Source organism: Poecilia mexicana, unplaced genomic scaffold (assembly GCF_051168715.1).
Source record: "Poecilia mexicana isolate PSO_F unplaced genomic scaffold, ASM5116871v1 scaffold_11, whole genome shotgun sequence".
NCBI lineage: Eukaryota > Metazoa > Chordata > Actinopteri > Cyprinodontiformes > Poeciliidae > Poecilia > Poecilia mexicana.
Genome location: NW_028263380.1, coordinates 15,247,453 through 15,274,467, shown reverse-complemented (window position 1 = coordinate 15,274,467; position 27,015 = coordinate 15,247,453). Strand labels below are relative to the sequence as shown.

Below are 27,015 nucleotides of genomic sequence, written 5' to 3'. Positions count from 1 at the left end.
TCAAAAAAAAAGAAATGTGAATGCACAACATCAAGGCACAAACACGTTGGCTTTATTCTTTCACTTTAAATGCTCGTTAGGCTTTACAAAGATTTTTTTTCGTGCTAAACAAAAAGGAAGAAACTGAATTCAAGACAAAATCCTACAAAAAAAAAAACAGCTCTACACTTGTCAAAAGAACAATTTGTGATTTTTATGTATTTATCTTTTAATCACAGGCTTGCTCTAATTACATATTAGAGCGAGAAGGAGTGTGTTTACAAGTAAAATTGTGACAGCATCCACCCTTTCTTTTCTCACCTGATTCGACATCCTGCATGCAGGACTTCTCTGCAGTGTGTCTTCTCCTTCGCATGAATGTGTCAGAGCTGCGGAGACAGAGGACAGGAACAAAACAGGTTCCGCTTTAATGTATGTGGATATATACATGACGAGGACACGCATGTTCTCGCCCGCTCTAAGGGGACGGGGACAGGGGGGTGGGGGGAGTGGAGGAAACGAGGGTGGGGGGCTCCGTGTCAACATGCTGTGACCGTGCCACCGTGGTTACACAGGGGGTTCTTCATGTGTAAAAGCAGAGGGTGACGGGAAACAACCGGAACGACTGTTCACGGATTGTGTTTTGGCTTTTGTGTCGGTCAATATGTGGACACGGACGGGTGAATTTAAAGGTGGTGTGTGTTTCACACACGTGTCACACTCAACATGCCAAATGTCTAGTTGTGGAGCGTGTGAGTGTGTTTCTGATGCAGAGGACTGTGAAAGTGTAAGCTTCAAGGACAGAAAAGCTGTGAATTGAATTACAGCACACAATTATTGTCTTAAAGGTTCCAGTTTGAATTATTTGTTTTAAACGTTTTAAATCATTTGTGATTTATCCTGTTGTGGAAACTGGCAAGTTTAGTCCAGGAGGCAAATCAACAGACATCTGCCTTGTATGTTCTCCTGTCTTTTCCATTTTGAAGACAGTCTAGTGTCTTTATATGTGACAGTTTTATCTCCTAGGAGAACTTAACAAATCAATCACTAATTAAGTGTTTGAAAACACTCTGATCAACTTTAAAAAAAAAAAAAAAAAAAAAAAAAAGCAATATACAAATTAAAAACATTGCTCAGTTAAACTTATTTTGAAAGGAAGGTTAGTGCTAAAAATAATTGTGGATTTTGAGTTTTTGCATAAACAATTTTTTTTTTCTCAGTGAGAAATTTATCTCCCGTTGATTCAATGTACTTAATTAAAAGTAGGATTATTCCAAATTTTTCAATGTGGATTTATGCTGCTGCAGTAAAAGTTGCATTTATTTTAAGGCTTTTTATGCATTTTCACCAGGATGACAATTAATGCAAGGCCTGCACTGTAAATGCAAAGTGCATTACAGCAAACTGCACACACATAAAGAACTTTAGAGAACCTTTCTATTAAGAATACATCCTAACAACAACTTAGTGGTAAATGGCAATGGCCCGAGAATCAAACTCCACTTCCCCACCACGCACACACACACACACACACACACACACACACACACACACTCTCTCTCTCTCTCACAACCAACTACTGGCCTCAGATCATGTTTAACACAGTTTGTTCTTTCTGCTCCGTATAAACTTGCGCTGTGAGGGTGATCAAATGTCAATTGCAAATTGTAATTCCCGTTACTATTTAATAGATTTTGCAGAGAAAACAAGTTTGCAAATTAACATCGCAAGATGAAATATTAGCTGTGCAGTTGTCCTTTATTACACGCATAAAATGAATGCTCTTTTACTTTACGCAGTAATCCCTGTTACTGGAAGAGCAGCAGAGCTCAGTTTCCTGACTTTAAATTAGAAAACGTGTGATCCAAGATCCGATTAAACACAAAGCGCTGCTTTTCAGGAAATCGCGCGCTTGAGCGTTGGCTAAACCCCGAACATGATCTGATCCACGGCAGTTCCTTCTGCGCACTTTTGATGGAAACGTCGGTGACGTAGGTCGGCTTCATCAATCAGCGCGCAGGCCCCTTTGACAGACACATGTTGGGGCGGTACTCTGCCGTTTCTTTTCCCTGCCACATTACAAGCTGCGTTGGTTATCTTCTTGTGCGCGCCGCGATCCGGTTACGCGCACGGACAGCGGCCAGCAAAAAAAAAAAAAAAAAAAAAAATCTGCTGAGGGGAATAAAAACAGAAACTCACCAGAATTAGAATTGGAGAAAGTTTTGACTCCGTTTCTGTAAGATTGGAATCCATGAAGCTGGAGGAATGAAAAAAGAAAAAAGAAAGTCCGATGCGTGATGCGCACAGCGCTAGATTTCATGCCATCCAAGTGATTATTTAAAGAGAAAATAATCTGATCTCCCCTCTACTTTTTCTCTCCCTCTTAACCACCGTCACATCGCCTCATTTGAAACAACATATTAAGGCTCAAGTTGGGGGCTCTTTATAAACACTTTATGGTAGATAATAGTTTGGACGTAGAGGAGGCTATTAATGGAGTCTCCAGTGGCTCCAGAGCCCCTCCCCTTCACCAGAAGCCTCGCTAAAAAGGTGTAACGAATCGATCTGCAGCCTCCTTTGTCCCAGTAAAGAGGTCACTGAAAATATACACAATGTTTTCTTTTTCTTTCTTTTTTTTTTTTTACTGTGATGCAGAGCAGCTCTGAAGGAACTCTTGAAACTTGTGCGCAAAAGAGAAAAAGAGTGTTTTGGGAATTTTTACAAAGTGCTTAAAAAAGCTTTATGTAGTAAAAGCAAGCATGTGTGTCAGATCTGTGATCTCATTAATCATCCAGATCTATTAGTTTTTAAAAAAAAACAGAAAAAAAAACAATTGCTAGCAACAAATAATGGGTTAAATTAGGTTTTACACTGTAAAACGTGTTTTTTTTAGGTTATTAAATTCTAGTCAATAAAATTATTCCAAATCAAATCCAGCAGATAGGTTTTAAAACGCCTTTGTAATGACTGAAATCTTAGGCACAGTTTACATTTTTCTTAGAAATTTGGACAATTTACAGCAAAAAAAAAAAAAAAGTTAGGTTGATATATGCGTTGAATTATAAATCAGCATCAACTTTGTGAAAAGCAGTGGCTGGTAATGAAACTTGTTGGGAAAGCTGCTTTGTTTGAGCAAGAATTTAAGTTTGTGTCCTATACTTTAACTAGATTTCACAACAATTCCCCAAGCATGTGGTGACAGTGGAAAAGAGCCACCCACTTTTAACCAGAGGGATCTTCCAGCAGAACCAGGATCAGCATGAACGACGAGAGGCTGACAAGACAAGAAGCAACCCAGAAAAATCTGAGGTGCTGAAACAGAAGTACATTCAGAATACACAGAGATAACTGCAGTAATAGTGAGCAACTTTTAAAAAGTGGTTGGCATGTAACTATTCTTAATTGTTTTCTTATTAACTAAGAATATAACTATAAGTTAAATGGCAACCAGTTAGCTGGTAATCTTATACATAATTTCTGTTTCAAAATTGACAAAAATATAAGCAAATAAAATGCATGTACCGATATCATTGGATAAATTATTTGATTTGATTTATCAGAGTAGTTAATTTTTAGTCATAGCAGATTAGTCAAATGTCAGCTGATGTATTTGAGATAAAAACAGGAGACAATAAAACTGCTGTGTACCTCAACTTTGGCGGGAGGAGGAACAGAGATGTTACAAAATGCACTGAACGACAATAGTTACTAGAAATGAGATGCTATTACAACAATTAAAGTGAGCATAGATTAAGAATCCTAATTTTAGAATAGTAGAATTAAACATAAAAACCTACTTATGATTCAGACAACTGGTGTAAAAGTAATTTGATCACAACAAAAAATACCTAAAATAAGTCAACGTGTTTGTACACATGCATGTAGGCTACAGTGAACTTAAGAAATAGGTTATGAATAAATCACATTACTCTCATAATAAAAAGGAAAAATGATACTCAAATCCTCATAAAATAGGAGCATAAACTGACAGCGAAACAAACTTTTTTGGGGGGGCTGTTTCTGTGTTTCTCCCGGCGCCACTCATTCTTTTGTCTGAGCGCGGTTTCCAAAGGTGCGTCCATGCTCCTCTTCTACGCGCACGTCAGGGACGCACCTCTCCTCAACCCCTGCTTAGGTAAAAGGAGAGCCATCCCTCCTTACAATAATTAGAGTTGCAGATTGACAGGTGGGCTCTGACTGTCAGGGTGACGCTTGTCGGAGGGGTGGAGTAAAAGAAGGAGAAGGCCCCCGGAAAGGCAGCTGGATGTGTCTTGTCTGTCAGTAGCAACCGTCTGAAGGCGATGTGCGCACATTTTTTTTTTGTGCGGGAGACTATCTAGGGGGTTCGGGGGGGTGGGTAGGGGGGGGTACGACGACGCTCCTTGTTGTTACTTTTCAGTCGAAGTGCGTTAGATGTAATAAAACAACAGGAAGCAACAAGAAGAGCAGGCCTGCTTCTTTCCCGATGAGTTTCTGAGAAATTCCAAGTGTCCGTGTTTTGACAATCGGACGGTGTTATGTGAGTATTTCATTATCCAGGTGGGGGCGGGAGTGAGGAGAGGGGAGGAAAGCTAAGGACAGGGAGGGGGGACGGGGGGAGAGGGGGTCTCGGCACTCTCAACACTCGCGTTTGACTGACTGACATATACACCCCTGTCCGCTTTAAGCGTGTCACTCTTTTTTTCCCCCCCCCACTCGCTGATCTCCTTTCCCGATTTTCGTCTTCGCAGCGGAGCTTTGGAGCGCGCGCGCCCGGAGCTGCGGCTGGAACCTGGCCGGGACCGGAGAGACACGAGACACGCCACGCCACGCCAGACCCGCACTTCGGACTCCTCTCCTCCGACGAGGCGGCGCGATGTGTTCCGTCATCGGAGCAGCACGGTAGTCCGAGTCCGGCGGCGGGAGCGCGTTTATTCGGACGGAAACGCGGCTGATCTGAGATCTGCACCGAGCTCTTTCCAACCACATCAGCCCTTCCTGGAGTTTTTTTTTTTTTTTTTTTTTTTTTTCCTTTTCTTTTCCTGATCGGACGAAGTTAACGTTTCCTTCTCAAAATCGTCTGTATACATAAAGAAAAGGGGAAAAGACGTAAAGATTTAGAAACTCTTCACCCTACGAGGGGATCTACACTTTTAAAATAAATCCACCTTCGTTCGCTTCCAGCTTTGTCCGCTGTTTTGATCTCTGCATGAACAATCAAGCGGAAAATCCCGCAGCAGCATGCCGAGGAGAAAGCAGCAAGCACCGCGGCGGTCAGCAGGTAAGCCCCCAGCTCTGCAAACACACACACACACGCACACACACACACACACACCCTGAAATCTGCACGGATAGTTTTCTTCACCGCAGCTTATACAAAAACTTCTACATCAGTTTTCTATAATGAACTTTTTAACTCAGAACCTCCCAATTCGTGCAGTGAACTTTTCTAGTTTAAGTTCTACAAAAAATAAAAATAAAAATAGTAATATTTCTAGATGTTTCTTTTTACCCCAGCGTTGTTTGATGTGAAAAGAAAAGAATGAAAAGTTGCATATTTCCAGCTTGTGTTCCGCTCTGGGATTGCCATCCTCGATTTGATGCTTGATTGATCGCCTGTCATGCAACTTGCCTTTGATCTATTCATTCCTGATAAACATCAGTAAATCATTCACCACGCGGAGACACGCATGCGTTAGACTCTCTGTGGATTAAGGGGGAACAAAAAGGCGTTTTGTGTGTGAGGAGGGGGTAACTTTTTAACCTTCCCACCGAGGAAAAACAACAACAAAAAAAAAGACAAATTGGGGGAAAAAAAAAGTTATCATGTGGGATAAACAGTTGACGATTAAACATCCACAGGGGAGGTGGAGATGGGAGAGAGAGAGAGAGGGAGGAGGGGGGGGTGAGGGTGCTGGAGCGTAGCGAGATCACAGGGAGATGATCCTCAGACGCTGCAGGGTCACAACAATGTCTTCAACTGACCTCTAGAAAAAAATAAAAAGAGAGATGGCGGAAAAAAAATGCATTTCATGTCCAGCTTAGTGTAGGAAACTTATACATCAAATTCCAGAGTAACAACATGTGAAATTCTTCAAGTTTTGAGTTGAAAATGTTCCAGACAAAAGGAGGAAATCACGCTGATTGGCTCAGTTTATTTTTATTTTTTAAAATTCTAATTACATGACGTGATTTCATACTAAGCTAACAGCTACACAGTTACAAATGTCTGCTTTCAGTATGTCGCGAGACGACCATCCCCCCCCCCTCTTCCCCGACAGATGCGAGCGCGTGATTGACTGACACGCGCTTCCAGAACGACCGCGGCGCTTTGAAGTTTCACGCCGTAATGACCAAAGCCGAATAAAACAGCTGCAGAATGTTAAGCAGCTATAGGCGGTGGAAATGTGAGGTTAAGCAGACTTAATCAAGGTTGTGACGGAGCAGACTTTGAACTCTGCGTGGCTGTAGTCTCTAATTGACCCAAAGCTTTGGGGATGGATGGATGGATGATGGATGGATGGATGGATGGATGGATGGATGGATGGAGAGGAGGAACAAAGGGGGAAATGAGTTGTGTTTATGTTCCCTGTATATTTTCCAGCCTCCTTCATCTGAGGTGGCCTCATTTTGGGTTTAGCTTTTTATATTGTGATCGGTTTTTTTTTTTTGCTCTGGATCCACATTTTGGACAATCCCAAAAAGTTCAGGGCTAAAAGTTAACATTTTACAACGTACTAGCTCAGCTTTGTCACGAATACTGAATGTTGCATATGCACCTCAGCAAGCAAGAGAGCTTCTCAATAGGCCTTTGTATGCCATTTCAAATGGGCTCTGTTTCATCAGTCACAGTGATGATTTTTTTTTTTTTTTAGACCCGTAATGGCGCTGCACCCTATCTGCTTTATGACCAGTGACAATACATCAGTGTTCTCTCATTTGGAACCGCATTACTGCATCTGTTAGTTTTGGCGGATGGATGCAGAGCCCTGCAATCTGAGCTGCAGAGACTTTTTTTTTGTTCTATTGCTGCAGTCATTTGTTGTCATTTCCAGGAGGTTTCGTCTCTCTCGCTTTCTCTCTTTTTTTGTTGTGTACTAGGGTTGATTAGTGACAAACGGTGCAATGACAATCTGTAATATGACACAACTAGAGATCACAATCTTGACGTTAAAATCAAATCTGGGTTTCCTATCATCCAGTCAACTTAGTTATAAAACGATTTTACGGGTAAAATGACATTAACATTTCACCAATTCAATACCTGTTTACACTGATATTACTCTGCCTCCTGCCGAGTAGATTAGTCTCCTAAATGCTCCTTTATGCTATGATCTCATGTGTTTTTCTCTTACGACGTTTAAAGTTGCATCACTGACTCAGGGAAAAAAAAAAAAAAATTATCCAGCAGACTTTAAAACTTTACCCGAGTCTCGTTGAACGGAAACTGGATCTTGCAGTTCCGTGTTTACATATGCGTTACAGCAGGTTTGATCAGTAATTACAGGAGTTTAATTAGCAGATGGAAGAAAACACACACACACACACACACACACACACACACACACACACACACACACACAGACATAAAAGCCATAACTGGGGACTGAGGTCGCTGTTAGAAAATGAAAACCACCGCACGTCTTACTTGCGCTCCTAGTTTGCCAACTGCAGTATCTCAAACCCTGACACTCGGAGTAATGAATCTGTCAACTAATCATTCAACACATCACTGTGATTACAGCGTGGCACCATGTCGAGTGCGTTCCATGAGAGTTAAAAAAGGGTTTAGCATTAACAAAGAAAAAAAAAAAAAGTTCTTCTGCTGAACATTTAGCTGTTCTGTCTGAGGAAAAGTCCAGCCACAGTAAAACGGTTGGAGCACATACAGAGTTCTCGCTTCCTTTGGATAGATCAGCTGCACTGGTAGGTATGGACTGAAGTGAGATTCAATTAAATTTTTGCTGATACAAAACAAAAAATATATTATCACATGATCTAATTGCTCTTATTTAAAAGAAAACAGAAAAGCAGTAATTAATCCTGCTGCTGAAATAAAATAGAATGTACAAAACTATAACTAATCCTTAACTTTTGCCTTTTTTTCTTATTCGGTGTATACTTAACTAAATTCAGCTTTACAAAAAAAAAAAAACATTTTTCCATTCTCTTTTTATAGTAACACAAGCTGATATTGGCAGGTTATTCAGTCAGACTGTCTTGGTTTCAAAACAGCATTTATCAGAGTGAAAGATGGTGATACTTTAGTTCCTAAGGTAAGGGAGGAGAAAAAGTGTAGCAGCCTTCTTTCAGCACGGGTAATTTTAGCAGTTTTGTAAATGGTGTTTCCTGATACGGGAAATCCTAATAACACTCTTCAGAGCTGAAGTTGTCACTGACGGAAGAAACCTCAGTTATTTTCAGTATCAGCGTGTTGCTAAAAGTAAAGTCAGAGGAAGTGTGGAAGACGAAAGAAGCTATATAGAAATGGAAAACAAATGTATACAAACAGTGTGAAGGAAAGTTTGGGCAGGTTTGAAACTGTAACTGCTTGAAGCCTTGGTGGTAGTTCATTAGTGAGGAGAAACTTTACCTTGCTCACTATCGTGACACTGATGTTCAGTCGCTGGCCAGGTTTGATTAACACACAACACTAATAATTATCAATCTTTGCTAGATTTTAAACAACGTTCCACCAAAATCTCTTTAAACTCGCCGTGCGGTTTTTGTCCGGATCCTACTCGGCAGCTGCATCCCTCTCCTTGTGCTCTGCCTCCAACGCCACTTCCAAAAAGGAGTCTCTTAATTACGACTCGCGGGGTGGGGCCTCCCTTTATCCTGACGGCATCATTAGCCCAGGTCCCTAATTATCCAGGTAGCTGGCAGATCAGTGACGGGTCCGCAGATTACTGCTGACAAATTCAGCTCAGTGTCAAGTCTGCAAGCTGCCTTGATGAAATCAACGCTGCATCGTTTCTGCAGCTTTTTATCTTCCTCCTCCTGTGTACACTCAACAGCAGAAGTTGCTGTTGAGTGTACACAGTGCTGTTGAAGCAGAGGTGCTTCTTAATAGTTTTGCAGCAGATGCGTCCCTAATTCCTATTGCTATTCTTTTGTGTGATAGAGGAAAGGGTAAAGTTATTCACAGAGCTGCATAAAATACATTTTAACATCGATATTTGCTATTCTGTTGACTGGGTAGGCGGTTAGCTTGTGGCACCAGTCGAGGAAGAATCAAGCGCAAAACTCGGAGTTGTTTTTTTTTTTTTTTTTATCAGGATTGCTCCTGATAAAGAATTTAATGACATTTGTCAGGATGAGAAGCAGCAGCTGTGAGACGAGAAAATGCTATTTGAACTTAAGTCTGTGGACAACTGAGCATGTTTGCGTGTGTGTGCGTGTGTGCGTGTGTAATTTTCAGATTCACTGATACGGCAGAGTACGTAAAGTGGCATTAACAGGTGACATTGACTGAAGGAGTCAGTGGATGTATTTGCTTCTCCACACACACTGCTAGTTTTCATTTGCATGTGCCGTCGGAGCCAGGAGGCCTTCTGGAAATCAAAGACGTGCGCTAATCTGCGCACACACACACACCCACACACACACACGCTCGCAGACTCGACTCCGCTTTCTCTGTCCTCATCGTCGTGGAGGTTAAGTGACAAATGAAGATCGATGACTGCTCTTATGGAAAATAGAGGGTCGAGCTAAAAAAAATACGTGGGAATTAGACGCGCCCGAAAGAGTGAAGACGTAGAGGCGTTCTGTGCTGCAGGCGAGAGGTAAAACTATCCCCTCGCTTAATGAGCTTCAGTGGAAGCAGGAAAAACCTGGACTTTCACTCGAGCACAACAAAAAGGAGGATCGACTGAAAAAGACGTGAAATCAAGGTCGTTTTTACAGAGCTAAAAGTGGCCAGCTTCCTCTGCCTTAAATCAAACTTTTTCACTCGTAGCTCATATCGTGTCCCCAGCTGCTTTTGATCCGCAAAGACGTCTTGGGAAACATTTCTAACATTCTGCAGGCTAAAGACAATTTATGGCTTAGACGTAGAACAATAGCAGTGTTGAAGAAATGAGTAATATTTCTCACTCTGCTGTGTCACAGGAAGGTTAGACCACCTGACGGTGACCACACAGAGGCCTGAAGACGCAAGAGAAGCATTCCTGTGCGAATAAATAAAGTAATAAAGAGTTGATTGAGACGAGAGTGGATCTAGTAAAGAGCGCGAATGATTCCCATAACAGCCTCGACTAAAAATAGCACGGCTTCAAGGTGTTAATATAAAGTGTAAAATAAAAATGTACAACATTTTCTTTTAATTTAAAACAGAAAATCAAGAATTAATAAAGCATCTCCTGAATTAAATCGACATATTAGATATTACAGTTACATGTTCTCCACATCATGTATTTATATAAATATTTTAGCTAATTTTAATTAGTTTCCAATATGTGGTCAGGTAGCAAGCCTGCAGTCTGCTGCTTGACAGTAATGTCGCTTATAGCTTACCAAATCTAGATGCAAATGAGTGATGCTCTTCTGTATGTGCTGTATTTTCTTCCACAACACATTTTAAGTGTGAACTCAACCGAGTTTTACAAAGTTATTAAAAGACAGGTCATTGTCTTCCTGACTTTAATTAAATGTGTGTGTGTGTTAAGAAAATAAGACTTGATGGCATTTCAGTGCTTTCCACCAGTATCAACACCTCGACGGGGTTGTGACAAACGAGGGAGAGTTGTTACACTGAAAAAAGTGTGATCAGGATTAAGTAATATTTACTAAATAAATAAGAGCAAACTATACATAATAAAAAAGACTGTGTGCAGTTTTGAATCTCACTGAGCTGAATTAACCAAATTTGAATATTTTTTTAATTGCATTTTACTCTGTTTTTATTTAAATATAATCAGCAAAAAAACAATAAGTATTATTTATTTATTTTCATTGGTAAAGTCAAAAATGCAGAAAATTGATAAATTTTACTCATTTGGGAGGCTTTGACTTTTTCCCGCCCAAGGCATTTTCATCATAGGAACATCGCGTCTGCTCAGCATTTCGTGGACTACCGTTTGCTTAAAGGTAAGACATGTTTTAAGTGTTCTTAGTTAAACAATTCAAGTGTCTGTAGCAGTTAAACATTGTCTTAAGTTACTGCAAATTAGCAAACATGGCAACTTTACTGTACAGCAAGTCAATTAAGTTATATTGTGAAGGATTCTACGTCGTCTTTGATTTCACTAAATGCATTGCAATGATTGAAAAAGTAGTCTCAATGTCACAATTTAATGTGACTAACGTAACACCGTTAAATAGTGGCCGTAGAATACAAGCTACTCTTTTATTTAATTTAGTTTCTTGGCCTCAGCCCAAGCTTCCCCTCCCCCACCTTAACAAGCTAGCTAGCATGTTTGGGCACCATAATGGAGGAACAGACGTTGTTTTCAACGGTGAGATTATCAATGAGCTAATCAACTCAGGAGTTTCATTTAAAGTTACTGCATGTAGTTTTTACAATTAAAATGTACTCAAGTAACATTTTTACTCAAGTAGCATGTTAAAAGCAGATTTCTAATCAGTTTTTATAACGTTACACATTTCGAAAGAAAAATCAGCCGTTTTGCATAGTTACATTTTCAGACAAAGTGCGCTGTTTCTTCTTTCTTCTTTTAATTTGGCGTGTTTTGAGCACAATGGCTGGTGTTTTGCTAAACCCCAGTTCACCGGCTCGCACTGAGGCTCTCCATTAACATTACGTTAGTTACATTCAGTTGGCACAAACGGCTTCCTCATTTTCCCCGTTTTCTCGGAAAAACGTTATGCTTTCAAACTGTGGCTGCAGCTCACACTGACAGATCAACAGTTACAGTGAGATGCGTCTGTGAATGTTGGGTTGAAATCAGTATGTAGCTTCGTACTGACTCTGAGCTGCCACAGAGAGAGGGAGAGAAATGTTTCCTTAGTCCGTTTTGGGCATCTTTGATTTTAATATTTATTTTTGGCATTTGTTGATGTGCATATTACCTTAAAATCTGTTTCATATTTTTGTCTTAACATCTTAAAACGATAGTTCATTTTTTTGAAGTGGGATTGGATGAGGTATTCATCCATAGTTGGTATATTATAGACCTGGATGATTTAAAAAAAAAAACTTAATTGTGATGATCTTTTCAGTGACATTACAGTTGCGAAATGATTTGCAATTTCTGAGGGAAATATAATTTTGTATAATTGTTTTCTTATTTTTATTAAAAAAAATTAAGATGATTATGGCGTGATTCTTGCAGGGATGTGTAACGGATGTTTGTTTTTTTAAGTCTCTAGATTAGGATGTGTAGGCCAGGACATCTTTGCAGCAGAACATTTCATTTAAAATAATTTTTTAAGATTTAAGAAATGTAAGAAATATTGTACCTCCTGTGATTTGAAAATTGCAGTAGGCTGTATTGCAATTTTGATAAAATTTTGATTAGTTGTTCAGCCCTGGCACATTATTTAATTACTAGATCTATTAGTGATGTAGGCTACTAGTTATACACTAAATTAAAAACACCTTTTTTTCTTATTATCTTAGGTTCTGGCCTATGGGGTGGCAGTGTAAGATCTGCAAGTCTTTGTCTGCAACAAAAGGGAATCTACTAAAACATTACAGACTACAACACGCAACATTTGGTCGTGGGCAAACCCAGCCATGTCTATATGACAGTTGCCCTTGCACATTTAAAACACAGGGTGCCCTTCGCACACATTTGTCCAGGTATCATACAGCTCATGGCAGTATACAGCCAGGAATCATTCCTGCTTTTAAGTGTTTAGTTTGCAGTGCTAGTTGTTCTACAGAGAAGGACTACTTTCAGCATATAGGAAATCACCTGAAGAGCCACGAAACTGTCTTTTGTGTATTTGAAGGATGCAGCTTTCGGACAAATATATACAATACATTTTTGAAACACAAAAGTAGAACACACAAATCCTATTCTTCGAGCGATTTTAAGCAAGGTGTGTATGAGAGTCACCACGATCAGATTGTTGACCATTCTGATTCATTAGAGGCCAGTGATAATGAGGGCACAAGTTTAGATTGTGATAACGAAAGTGCATCATACTTGGTTCTTCAAAGAATTGGTTTACTTCTGCTGAAGCTAGAAAGTGTCTATAATGCCTCAGTGAAGTGCATTGATGCCTTGGTTGAAGACCTTCAGTTCATTTCATCTTCAGCATCTGTTGAAGTTGTTAGAGATATACTTGATTCAACATTGAAGTTAAATAAGAGCATTGTTGACCAGGCCATCATAACAGACTTGGCAGAACAGTTGTGCAACTTCCATCCCATTAGTACAGCACTTGCTGTAGGTGGTCCACTTGGTTCAGCTTTTAAGAGAAGAAGGTATTTTAAGGAGCATTTCCAGTGTGTTGATCCGGTTGAATATATTCTTGATTCCCAAAAGAACAAGACCTTTCAATATGTACCTATTCTCGAGACTTTGCAGAAGGTTTTGAAGAATAAACACATTGCAGAGGGACTGTCATCCAGACATTTAAACAGTACTGGATATATTAAGTCAACTTTTGATGGCAAACATTTCAAGCAAAATGCCTTCTATGCTGGAGAAGAGATAAAACTCTCTATAATCCTTTATGTCGATGACTTTGAAGTGTGCAACCCACTAGGAACGTCAAAAAAAAAACACAAAATAACAGCCGTTTATTGGATTTTGGCAAATGTACCTTTACAGTTGCAGTCTGCATTAACATCGATACACCTAGCTTTACTTTGCAAAGCTGTTGATGTCAAACAGTTTGAATACAAAGCAGTTTTGGAACCCCTCTTGAAAGATCTTGCCACTCTAGAAGAGGACGGGATTTTCATTTCCAGTGTTGGAAAAAGAGTTAAAGGAACTGTACACTGTGTTGTAGCCGATAATCTCGGTGCACATTCAATTAGTGGACTAGTTGAAAGTTTCACGGGGCCGTACATCTGTAGATTTTGTCTTGGACATTCTTCAGAGTACCAGACACACGAAGTGCGGACTGGAGTGTTTCCACCTCGGACAAAGAAGGACCATAGTTTGCATGTGCAAACTGTGAGAGAAAATCCAAATTTAACCCATTGCTTTGGCGTTAAGCGCTCGTGTCCATTGACTGATAAACTGAATCACTTTCATTTTGTATCTGGGTATCCACCAGATGCACTACATGACCTTTTTGAAGGAATAGTCCCAAGAGAACTAGCATTGTGTTTTCAGACTTTCACCAAGAAGAAGTACTTTAATTTGACTGAACTCAACGAGTTAATCACACGTTTTCCCTATAAGGGCTCAGACAAAGCCAACAGCCCTCAAGCAGTCCCTCAAAACTACATTCGTCGCAGAACGATAGGAGGAAATGCCCATGAAAATTGGGCCCTAATACGGTTGTTGCCACTCATTGTTGGTTCACGAGTACCTGAGGATGATGCTGCCTGGCAGGTTCTTCTGACTTTAAAAGACATAGTTGAATTGGTGGTTGCCCCTGTTCATTCAGTTGAAAGTATTGCATACCTTGACTTTAAAATATCTGAGCATCGCGACAGATTCTTAGAAGTTTTTCCTGAAGAGACACTGACACCCAAACACCATTATTTAGAACATTACCCTGCACTGATTGCAGAGTATGGGCCTCTGGTTGGTGTGTGGACAATGCGCTTTGAAGCGAAACACAGCTTTTTCAAGCAAGTTGTGAGGCACACAAAGAACTTCAAAAATATATTGGTGACCCTTGCTACAAAACATCAGATGATGATGGCATGCCATTTACATACAGATGGTGGAAAACAGCCATTGTGTGTCACAAAAATATCTGTGGTGCCTTTAGATGTACTGCATTCAGACATACAGGAAGCTTTAAGAGAAACATCACCGCTTCTGTCTTCCGTGCAGTTTGCTAACACTGTCACCTGCTATGGAACAAAGTACACTGTTGGGATGATCTTACCGTATGGCTCTACTGGGGGACTTCCTGACTTTGCTGAGATTATTCAGATAGCCATTTTGAACAACCGTGCACATTTTATTGTAAAGTTACTAGATGCATGGTATGAAGAGCATCTTAGATCTTTTCAACTTGAGAACACTGGCAAAATGGCTCTTGTTGAGCAGCAGAAACTTGGTGATGTGTACCCCTTGGCTGCATACAGTGTGGGAGGAAAACGCTTGGTCACACTCAAACGTCACATCTGTACTTTGTTTTAGGTAATTTTGGTAAATTATATTAACCTTTACATCTCATAACATCTGTTTTTAAACACATTTTTTCTGGAAACATAACAACAGTATCCTTTTTTGTTGACATTTTTGCAATTTAAGAATCATAATTATGGCACACACATTTAATGTTCTGATTATAAGTGTGGTGTTGCACTTAAATAAGTACAGATTTTATTTATAAAATGTTTTATATAGGTTTTTTTTTATGTACTTTATAAGAATATCTTTAACTTTTGTCTATTCTAGTCAGGATGGCAGAGATGGAGGAAAAACTCAGAGTAATAATTGACGACCGAATTGAGAAGTTGGTCCTTCCATCAGGAATCCCGCCCACTGTGGAGGAGCTGCATAATATTGTGAAGGAGACCTTTGGGATTTCTACTGAGTTCAGTCTTCAGTATTTTGACTTGGAATTTGAAGATTATTTTACTCTTCACAACAGTGATCTTATCCAACACAAAGGCACCATAAAGGTTGTTCACACTTCTCCTATTCTTCTGAACTTGTATGCAGCTCATGAAAGTTTGGACAGTTCCTCTGTTCAACAGTCCACTGACTGTGACTCTGCATCGTTTGAAGAGTCAACTGCATCAAATGCAGAGTCATCTGCTGGAACATCTTCTTCACAGGACACCATTATCCTGTCTGGGCGCAGTACCACAGAACGCTGTCAGCCATGGCCAAAGCAGTTCCCCATTCCGCAGTTTGCATACGAAACTGAGATGTATCTTGAAAGAGGCAATGAGGACTACAAGAAGAATGGAACACTTCTCACTACCTCTAAGATCAAGGCAGACATACTTGAGAAACTGGCTGAAACTGTATATACTTATACAGCCTATCCATCAGGTTCACAGATAAGTGATGTTGCTGAGGCACTTGTCAATAAATATCCTTGTCTCAAGGAACCCGGTTCCTTTGCAGGTTACTATGGCTGGCAGCAAAGCCTTAAATACAAGATGTCAAATTATCGCACCAAACTCAGAGGCTACGGTGTTCCTGAGGTGTTATGCAATGCACTAAAACGCAAGACCCCGGCGGACAAGAAGTCTGCAAAGAATGTTAAAAAGCCTCGAAAAGCAGAGATAAACTTCCTTCCTCCTTACCCGGCTGGAGAGGATGAAGAAAGTCAAGAACAAGAGAGAATTCTGTTGCTTACTGAAGTAAAGAAAAAGAACAACAACGCATTGATAAAAGAAAAAATGGCCAAAACATTTGCACACAGAAGAAACGAAATAATCAACCAATCACCCAGTATAGAGGACATCAAAGCCAGATGGCCCGCTCTATTTGAGACATCTCACGTGAGTTCTAAGTGCATGCCAATCAGAAATATTCCTAGTCAATGTGAAGGATTGCATTTGTGATTCTGCACTTAGCAATTTGATACAAAATGTGTTGCGTTACTGTCATCTTTTTTATAGATCAAATTTGATCCATCTTCTTGCTTTTGAAAAATGTCGTAAGAACAGTATGTATGTTTGTAATATTTGATGCTTTAAAACTGGTTTCATGATTTGTCTTTCAGATCCAGGATGAGTTTCACAGAATCACAATGGTGCATCTTGAATCAAAGTTCATGTCCAAACTGGATGAATATACTCCTCGACTTCTGAACCTCTTCCACTCGAAGGGCGGAAGCATGGGGTTGAGATTGCAGGCTATCCTACTCAAGGTATCTTTCATTGAGCATTATCGTTGCTAATATTTTATTCTCAAAGTTTTGTGTTTAAACTTCTGGAATATCATTACTTAAATTTATTGGAGGTTAGCCTGTGATTGTCTTTATAAATGGAATATGTAATAATCGCATGAGAATTTGTATGAGTAGTGTTTTATTGCACTGGTCCCCAAGACGGCGCAGGAACTCAATATTAACAGTAATATAAACCACCTGGTGTTTCTTTTTTTCGTTTCAGACTCCAAGCAATCCTGACATCAACATGACCAGAGATGTTATCATTCGATGTTTGATGATGTACCTTGGGGAATCTACAGATGAACTCTTAAAAGAGTACGATGTAAGTTGAATTAGATGTTAAAATATAAAGTAGGTGATTTCTCTCATCTCTTGTACTTATTTGTTGGAAAGTCAAATCACAAAATAGTCATAACTGTATTTCTCCCAGTAGTTCTTGGCAAGGTATGTCATTGTCCTCTGTTAAGTGTGTTTAAATTCTTATTTTCCGTTAAGTAATTTTTAAATGCTAGTGCAGAATGCTATCTCAATTTGATTTCACCAACTGGCATAATTTAAAACTTGTCAGTAATTTATGTAATTTTTTCCCTAAGAATGCTTTACCTAACCATAACTTTTTTTTTTTAAGTCTTGGCAATTTGTCCCTAAAAGTGAGCTAAGAAATGAAGGCCAAGACGCTGCTTTGTGAATACAAAGACATTTTTACAGAAAGACTGAGGCAACGCAGAATAAGATATTAATCAAGACAGTGCCAGGAAGAAATAATAGTGTAATGGATTGATTTAATTTCAGAAACTTCATTTAGAAATATTTGTAACTGTTCAGCTCCTCATTGCATAATTGATTATAATATAATATATTATTATGATTGATTTATATATATATTTTTCCTTTTTAAATTATGTGCGTTTTTTTTTGTTATCTCAGATTTGTCTAAAACACTGACATAAATAGAGTGCATTACAAGCAACGGCTGACAAACTCCAGATTTTCTTGTCCAAACAGTTGCAAGCAATTTGGGAAATGGAACCTTCTCCTTTGGCTGCACTGTCTGATATGCACAATGTTCTTGCTATTACAGGATGCTGATGAAGACAGTGTGTCACAGGACCTTGCTGTTCAAAGCCTGAAGATCTACAACATCAAAGCTAACACGTCAGAGGATCCAGACATCGGTATCGTGGTGGACGGCATGAAAATTCTAACTGCTCTGGGTAACTTTCCAAGGGCTTGCTCCCTGCTTGTTGGGTTGGCGTATGCTGTGAATCTCGCCTATCCAAAGGAGCTCAGATACACGTTTGAAGTGTTTCAGAAACTTCTCCTCGGGCTGGATAGTTCAAAGCTCTCCCCAAAAGTGAACAGCCTCAAGAATAAACTACTGGCTTAAGAAAACGGACCCTTGCTAAACAAAAGGGAATAGACAAGTCACTGTCAAAACCAACACGCAAAACTTTGTGAAATGCTCGGTGAAGTTAGTTAAAATTAGGGTCATTTTCAGTTCAGTGGATTTCTGCATGTGTATTTTTTCTTGCAGTACATTACAGTTAACCACCCTTTCTAAGGACTGACCCCTTGTTCTCATATGTGCCTGTTATATGGCTTGGATCTGTTCAGGTCTGTCACATGAACCCTTATACAGCATAGAGCATCCACTATTGCCTTTTTGGAGAGTCCATGCAGGCTTCACCACTGAAGGGTGATGATCTGCAGGCTGGAAAACTTTGTTGTGTTTCATTTGCACTTTATTTAATATGTTTTTTTCCAGTTCTGTCTTTCAACTTATTTTTCGAAAAGGAAAGTAAGTGTCACGGAGCCAAGGGCCCCAACACAGTGACAAGATGTAGCATAAACATACAAAAAAAGTAAATGGAAGTTTTTATGCCTCAAAAGTCTCGCCCAACTCTCACATCTCGTCATGTGTTTTCCCCAGGTAAGTTTTATGTGCATACTTGTTTTGTGCTCTGCATGCCTTAAACATGCAGAGCACAAAAGTAAACATAAAGTGAACTCTTATGTGATTGATAAATTGTTGAAGCAAGTTTAACTGAGTCCACGTTGATGTTGATGTGATGGTTCTAAAAAATCATGTTAACTATACTTTGAGCAGAGTGGCACTATGTTTTTGACTTGATACTGATATATATTGCCCCTTCTCTGTTTTATTGTTGTATTTAGGAATTTTGCACTAGTTGGTGCTGGATAAACACGTTTTATAAAATTGCACAAATAAATGCTGCTGCTGTTTTATGCATTGTAATTTGTTATTTTTTGATGCCACTCAAGTTTGGTCAGGATATTGTGTAAATTAGACACAGAAAAATTATGGCAACAAAGTGACATTCAATATTATTGAATAGATTTAAAGTGCTATGATACAAATAAAAACTTAAAATTGATCAATTATTTTAGCTACAGATTAATAAGAACAACAGTTTTAATGTGTTGAATTAACCAATAATGTGCTACAATATGAGTTGATATTATTTGTATTATTTACTTAATCCAAATAATTTTTATGTTGATGTTTAGTAAATGTAAATCAATTTCACCCATTTAATTAATAAATATAAGTTAATTTCACCTAGATTATTAGTAAATATGATTAAATTTCCCCCAGATATTTAATAAATCTACATCATTTTTGCTCAGAAACTTAGTAAATAAAAATTAGTTTTTCTTGTAAAATTGACTTGGATTTACTAAATATTTTTGGGCAATATAAATGATCATTTGCATTGATATTAATAAATCAAACACATTTCAGCTGTTGCTTTTATTAAGATGTACTTCATTTTTTTAAGTTAAGTTAAGTTAACATATTCAATACTTTTTAATCAAAATTGTAGAACTTAAATTCTATTCAATTATATTACGTGTCACTTTGTTGCCACAATTTTTTTAAGTAACCATTGGTCAAATTTTTCTCAGTGTAGGTTTTGAACTTTCAAAAAGCCGAGTTTGGTTTTGAAGAGCACATGTTCTTCACAGTTAGGGACAGATTAGGGATTTTCCGTGCGCAGAAGTCACTGAAACGTCGTAACTTCAGCGGAGTTTTTTGATGTTTGTGAGGGTTGCACTAGAAAAAACCCCACCAAAATAGAAATAAAAAGTGTTTGTACCTGAATAAAATCTCAAGTAACGCCGAGGCGAGGGCGAGAAAAACTTGGATGCAATAAGTTTTAATGGGAAATGAGGACGAGAGGTCCTGTACAAACTGTTTTATCGTTTCTGCTGGATGATTTTTGTTTTTTTTATGTGAGCTAGATTTATTAAAGCATCTGTGTTCTTATTATTTATGCATGTTGCTTCACTGTATGTATTGTGTTTGACCTTGAATGATTGATTCTGCACACCACGTGGACACAGTGATTGTTTGGTATAGTTACAAAGGTCTAAGAGTTTTTTTTTACTTCTAGTCCCTTTCTGGATTACATTTGACTTTTCCCCCTTAATTAAGATCAATGTAACTGAGCTCCTCTTGGTTTTCAGTCTGCTGAGCTGAAAAGATGTCTTGAGATCCACAAACTGATCAGCGCAAACGGCGTTTTCTTGTGACTTGAGTCGCGCGGCACCGCTCGGCCTTGGAGTTGTGTTGCTGCTGCTGTTGAGCAGCCCTGAACATCTGGCATGCAGCAGGGCGGGTGAGCGCGGGTGCGGGTGAGGTGGAGAGCGCAACAGAGGGGTTGTGAAGAAAAAGGTATTAAAAGTGACAGATGAACAAGACTCTGGGAGACGTTCGCCTGCAGCAGCTGTGACTGCTGCCGTTCCTCTGACAGGTGTCAATTAAGAATTACTGCAGAAACCCCGTAGTCATTTTTCCCCCCCTGCCCAGCTGTCTGTCTCCGTGCCTTTTCGGAGAAATAGCACTTTACCCTTGTCACCGCGTTAGCACCTCGCCACTGTTGCCCCAGAAAATAAGTGCATGGCGGGCATTCTAATCAATATCCGGCGTATTAGCAATTATTTTGCCCATTGATTTATGCCGGGCCAGTGACTCCCAACGTGGTCTTATTAGCTGCTGATTTTATGTGCCTGTGCTGCCACTGCAAGACATGCAGCGCACACACTGTGTTGCCAGGTAGTTTAACCTTACAGGTAGAGCCAAGTACACAAGTAGGAAGACACAAAGGCAATTAAGACCTTGGAGAACCGTCTCTGTGTTTCTAACAGTTGTGTTTGAACCCAACAGCTGATTGGCTGGCACTTAAAAGTAACAATATTTATCATTCAGACCTTAAACCCAACATAATAAGGTTGCTAAATCAAGCTGGTGTTAGTCCGTGCATTTAGTGGGGAAGTTAGTCCTGAGTAAAGATTAGCTTTTTGTAACATCTTTTAGGTATTTTGAAGTTTTGTCATTTAAAAAAATATTAACTTTCTATACAGTTATGTGGGCTGCTAATGAGTAGGAATTTCACTGACGTTTAACTTCTTGTAAATATGTTGGTTACACCAAATGAGGCACTTTTGTGTGTTTAAAAATAGGCAAAAATGGATATGCAGTTGGGTTTTGTTTGAATTTCTCTGCTAACAAGATTGCTCTCTAATGTAGTCCAGTTTTTACACTTAAATTCAAAACCAACCGGAAATAATAATTAAAAACATCTAGGTAAACTACATCTTTTAAAAAGAAGAGTCTATCCAGACTGAATCAGTGCATCTTTTTCCAAAAACAGATTAAATTTATGACGTTGGACAAATATTTGTCCTGAGCACCAACCATCACTGAACAGCTGGGGTACCAGAGAGCTCAGCTGGGCGAGTTGGTACCTCGTGGGATTAAGTCCCAACCTGTAGCTCTGTGACCTCAAGTCATCCTCCGTTTCTCTCGGGCCACAACATGTTTACCTACTGTGAAATTAAGGTCAAAGGCCCAAGTTTAAGGTGAAAAAAGAACTCAGACACTGAAACCGAGATAATTTACTTTAGTATAGCAAACCAAAAGGGTGACAAAGCTATTTATCTGCTTTAAATTTAGATCTGCATGTTTTTTTTTTGTTTTTTGTTTTTTTTAGCTTCACCTTGATGCTTAATAGGCAATGTGAAGTGAAGGCATCACACATTTATGTCCATATCTCAATGTCCTGCTTTGTTTTCTAACAATTATGAAAAAAAGTAATTTCTAAACAGAGCCTCAGAGATCTAGTCCTAAAGTGGTAAATGACTGACAGTCTAGCAGAGGTGTAACAGCACATACAAGTGTAATTATTTTTACAAATAAAAAGAACTGCACAAAACAAAAATAATCCTGGTAGAAAAATAATTCAGCTTTTCTAGTAAAAGTACTTAATGTGCGAGAATGTGCACAGAAGGACAGGGTTGGTATGCTGTTCAGTTTTCCTGGAATTAAAAATATTTCAGAAGTTTCGATCTGGCGTATACTTAAAAAGTATCCAGTGGGGCAAAAGCATGTATGACAAAATGTCATGCATACGCCACAGTCATATTTAAGTTCAATTTATTAAAGTGCATGCCATTATTATGCATGACTTTGTACACTGGGAGGAAGCCAAAATACATTTGCATGCAAAAATCACACAGAACGGCTCCAGACAGCAAAATATAAAGTCTGTAAGATGGGAAACTGTTACTTAGTTACATTTGGTGACATTTTTTAAAACACCTTAAGCAGTCTGTTGTATAACCGTTCGCTCACTCTGGCAATAATTTGGTGTGGAGTGCTTTAGCTAGTAGCTTAATTCACTGATGGGTTCATTGTGCCTCTGTTGGCAGTTAACAACAAGCAACTAAAACACAAGTTCAGTCCTTTTCTTAATTAGTGTTGATTACATGACAAGTGGCATCTACAGTGTGACAGGTCTGTATGAAAACACACAGGAAGTTACGAGTCAGTGAAGAGCAGAGCAGCGATGTATAGCTCTCCAGTGTGAACATTAGCAGAGTTGTATTTTCATGCACATGAAGTAATTGGCTTCCCCCATGACTCCACAGATAAGTCTGTGTGTTTTTATTGCATAGCGTTTGATAAAATCCAACCACAGCATATCCAGAAGTCAGAAAACGGTGGAATTTTCCGTCCCCGAAGCAATGTTTAACTGATAAAGTGGTCCGAGAAGCAATGAATATTATTTTTTTGAGACACTAGTTTACTACAGATAAGCCATCTGGGATTGGATACAGCTAACAGATGACACTGTGTCCTTGGGAGCGGGCGACGAGGAAGGTTACGCAGGAGTCCGGCGTAGTGCCATCTCAACACTTTTTGCCTCTTCATCTCTGTCTCGTCCTACTCCCTCCGCCTCTCTTCCTCGCTGCTCGTTTTTTTTGGGATTACTAACCTCCTCTCTTTCTCCCTCCCCAGTAAGCCCTCTCTCATCTTCCTATCTGTCATCAATCTCTATCTTACTGACTCAATTCTGCTCCAGCCGGCTCATACTTTCTTTCATCTTCCTCCCCGTCTCTCAGCCTCATCTATCGTTCTCTCGCCGGATGCTCAAGAGGCAGTGAACTGGCTACGAGAACATGAACTCGACATCTGAAAAGGAGACTGTAATACCCTCCTCTCCCAGGCCCGCTGGCCTTGTTCTCAGCTTTCAAGAAACCTTTTTTTTTTCTTTCTTTCTTTCTTCCTCAAATAGTAGGATTTCCAGCCGATTCCTCTAGTCACACTTCTGAGTTGTGACAATCCAAAAGGTCACAAAGCAGTAAAGCCCTGTGTCATGTTCTTTTGAAGCCCAAACACATGACTGTCACATATTTTTCCAGAGCTGTTTCCTGTCCCATTAAACAGACGGTTTATCCGTACGGCATGTTGCACAGGAAACAAATGAAAGCACACTCTGTTAGTGGGGGGGGGGGTTGAGCAAACCCATCGCTGAAGCGCCATCAGCCGCAATGCACCGCTTGATGGGCAGCTGAAAGGGGGATATAATGTTTCGGGATCCTACTCAGTTCAACAACACCACATGTTGCCCCAGAAAATTCCTGTAAAATCTTCCGAGAGCCGCCGCGCTGTCTCAGACACTGTCAGTCGCAGGGGGTATAAGCCCAGCTCCGGCTCTTTAAGTCGTCTGGCTCTGAGAGAGCAGCGGGAGGCCTCTGTTACATCCACATCTCTTAGCGGGTCTCTTTTCGTCACTCTGTCTCTCAGTGTCTCTCCGGCTGGATGTCTGTTTCTGATCACCTTGCCCCTCTTTGTGTGAGGACCCAAACGTTGGCCTGGCGTCTATTTCTGGTCCGTCTGCCTTTCAGCTTCTACCTCACAAAAGTCCCCAGTGGCACAACAGCCACTGAGCTACCCACTGAATAATGTCTGTAGCTGCATCACCACTAGAAGATGAAAATGTAATCAAATAAATAATGTGATGACTGCTGAAGGCAACACTTGATCATTGCTTAATGAGTTTGTTGGGTGCTTTGAGTGCATATTGGCTAAATATGCAGTTTTTGTTGATTCATTTCATCGCAAGCTCTTTGGAAGTTTAGTTTATGGAACATAACTTGGATTGTTTTGTCCCTAAAAGCCCAGAAAGCCCAGCGTTTGTTTTGTTTTTTGTTTTTTTCATATATGCATTAAATTAATGATGCATTTTCATGCACATTACTTACTAATGATGTACTGTATCTGGTGTTCAGTTGGTATGAACCTGCATGATATTCTCATTCTCTGACCAATGCTAGAAATTATAATGGCCAATTGTTAACCGCGTGATTGGAATTGGAATCTCATCTGTAGATGTTTTTATTCACGTCTTCAAGCTAGTTAAATATTTGATACAGTGGATAATAAATAGCCTTATTGGTCTCGTTAAATGAAAGTAACTTGATCTAATTTATTAATATGCATTCACAACCTCTGCCACAGCTACATCTGTGAACAATCATCAGGTAATGAAAGAATAATACCTTTGCTGTTTAAAACTAATGCACAAATATAAATAATCAAAGCTAAAGCTGTCATAATTTTAAGTTACAAGGTCGTGAAAACATATCTGACCCCTTAACGATGTCACTCTTAAGTGTTTTTGGCCTACTGATTGGCCTGTAGAGTCAAGATATCACACATCCTATCTGGCAAATTTAAAAACAAATGAGATAGAAAGTTCATTTATTCTAGAGTTGCAGACCTACCCAAAATACTCCCAAGAGCGTATTAGCAATTTTGAAACTCTTATTTTTGAAATACTGATTTATGTCGAAGAGGTAAAAAAATAAAAAATAGAAAATAGAAAAATTGTCTTTCCAAGCCGTTACGTCTATTAAAAACATATTGCCATTCTTTTTAAATTATGTCAAACAGAAGCGCACGTAAGGCAAACCGTATTGATGCTTGGACTGAACCCTGTTGAACTCTGTGATTAGTTTTGCTGTGAGGAAACATGCAATACATTAAGCAAAACCAAGAGTTCAATTGAGGTTTTTTTCTTTTATTATTTGTGATTTTTTTTTTTTTTTTACACATTTCAGTGATGTGAAACTGTGTGCTGTTTGGAACCTGTTTCCAAGCAGCTGATTTTTGCATCACTTCTATTTAATCTGGACCCATGTGGTATTACTTTACTAACTGATCAGCACTTCATGTTTCACAGTTGGACAGAAGCCACTGTAAAATATATATCTCAGTCAGGATTAAATTCAATGCCCTGAAAGATCAGTGAAGAGTTAGAACCGCTTTCTTTATTCCAACAGAACTGCTGCAAAATTGTCAGAGCCCAAAACACAAAACAGATTCAAGCTGGGTTGAAAGTTATTAGCTTGTTTGAAGAAGCCGTCTTATGTATATTAAAAACAATTTTTGTCAGTGTATAAGTGGTTCATTTTAATGTGTTAACTTTAATCAAAAAAAAAAAATAGGACTGTAACAATTTTATAGGAATTCTGACCAAGGATTGTGTCAACCTATAATTAAACTGTCAATTACTTTCTGGCAGAATTTGGAAGCAGCAAGTGTAGAACGAAGCCTGATGCGTTAAATGTTTACCATTTTTGTAAAATGCTATAAACACAAATATTACAATTTTTTTTACAGGAAGTAACAGTCGACATAATTTCAAACACTATTCTTTTCAAAAGGAGAATTCCCTTTAGCTTTTTGAGGTTTCCTGAACATAAATTTAAAAACGAACTCTTTTTTTTTCTCACATGCAAGTTACCAAGAAAGCAGATGTCGGGTGGATTTGTCTGTGCTCTGCTCTGCTCTGTTTGTTAAATATATCTGTCAGGTGTGGTGGTTGCAAGGTGGTGAAGAGAGATGCAGAGACCCAGGTTGTGATAAAGATGATGATGGATTTAATGAAGAAAGCTCAACAGTCCAACAGGCAGCACGGCAGAGAGTTAGCACACAGCTAATTACCGGTAGCAACTGAAAAACTAAGGACTGAAAAAGAGAGCTAAACCAACACAGGACTTTATAGTTCTACTGTGATGCAGGCAGACAAATGACATACGATGTACGTTTGACAAGGACTCGACAAGAGACAGAGACAACAGGTGGACACACGGGGTAATCAAGGGAACGAGACACACCTGGGAACAATCAAGGGTTGACGGGACAACACAGAGACTCAGGGAAACAGGACTAAACAGAAAATCCCAAAATAACTAAACAGATAAACACGTATCATGACAGTACCCCCCCCCCTCAAGGGCGGCTACCAGACACACAAAACAAAACAGCCCAAATCCAACAAGGGTGGGTGGAGGGGCTCTGGATGGGGGGGCTAGAGTCCAGAAAACAAAAAGAACCCTAGTCCAAACAAAAAACTACCCAACCAGGGTGGGCGAAGAACCAGGAGGCAGGGAGTCCCAGAGGCGGGTCCGGCGGGCGTTGCCGACGGAGCAGGAAGCGAAGCCGTGGATGCAGGTCTGGTGGTCGCTGCAGGACGCGGAGGCGAGGAGGGTCTGGAGGTCCGGCAGGGGGGCTGGCTGGAGGCTCTGGAGGTTCGGCAGGGGGGGCTGGCTGGAGGCTCTGGAGGTCCGGCAGGGGGGCCAGCTGGGCGCTCGGACGGAGTACTGGGACACTCGGACGGAGTGGGGGGCTGCTCACCGACAGTGGACGCAGGAAGGTCGGCTGGAGGCTTGGCTGGAGAGCTAGGGGGCTGCTCGTCAGCAGCGGACACGGGAAACTCCGGCGGCTGCTCACTGGCA

General features: G+C 39.8%; 2 protein-coding genes across 2 annotated transcripts in view; both read left to right on the top strand.

Annotated features, from left to right (window-relative positions):
• Positions 1–4,365: 4,365 nt before the first annotated feature.
• Positions 4,366–27,015, top strand: part of LOC106924681 (teashirt homolog 1-like) — a 48,178-nt gene continuing 25,528 nt past the window's right edge. Inside the window, exon 1 of the mRNA XM_088010269.1 lies at positions 4,366–5,239. Coding sequence (XP_087866395.1) covers positions 5,200–5,239 — 40 coding nt within the window. The 5' untranslated portion in view covers positions 4,366–5,199. The remainder of the gene's footprint in view (positions 5,240–27,015) is intronic.
• Positions 14,959–18,483, top strand: LOC148156432 (uncharacterized). The gene is made up of 4 exons (XM_088010268.1): positions 14,959–16,513; positions 16,738–16,884; positions 17,129–17,230; positions 17,990–18,483. The coding sequence occupies exons 1-4, from the start codon at positions 15,461–15,463 to the stop codon at positions 18,293–18,295; spliced, it is 1,608 nt and encodes a 535-aa protein (XP_087866394.1). The 5' UTR covers positions 14,959–15,460; the 3' UTR covers positions 18,296–18,483.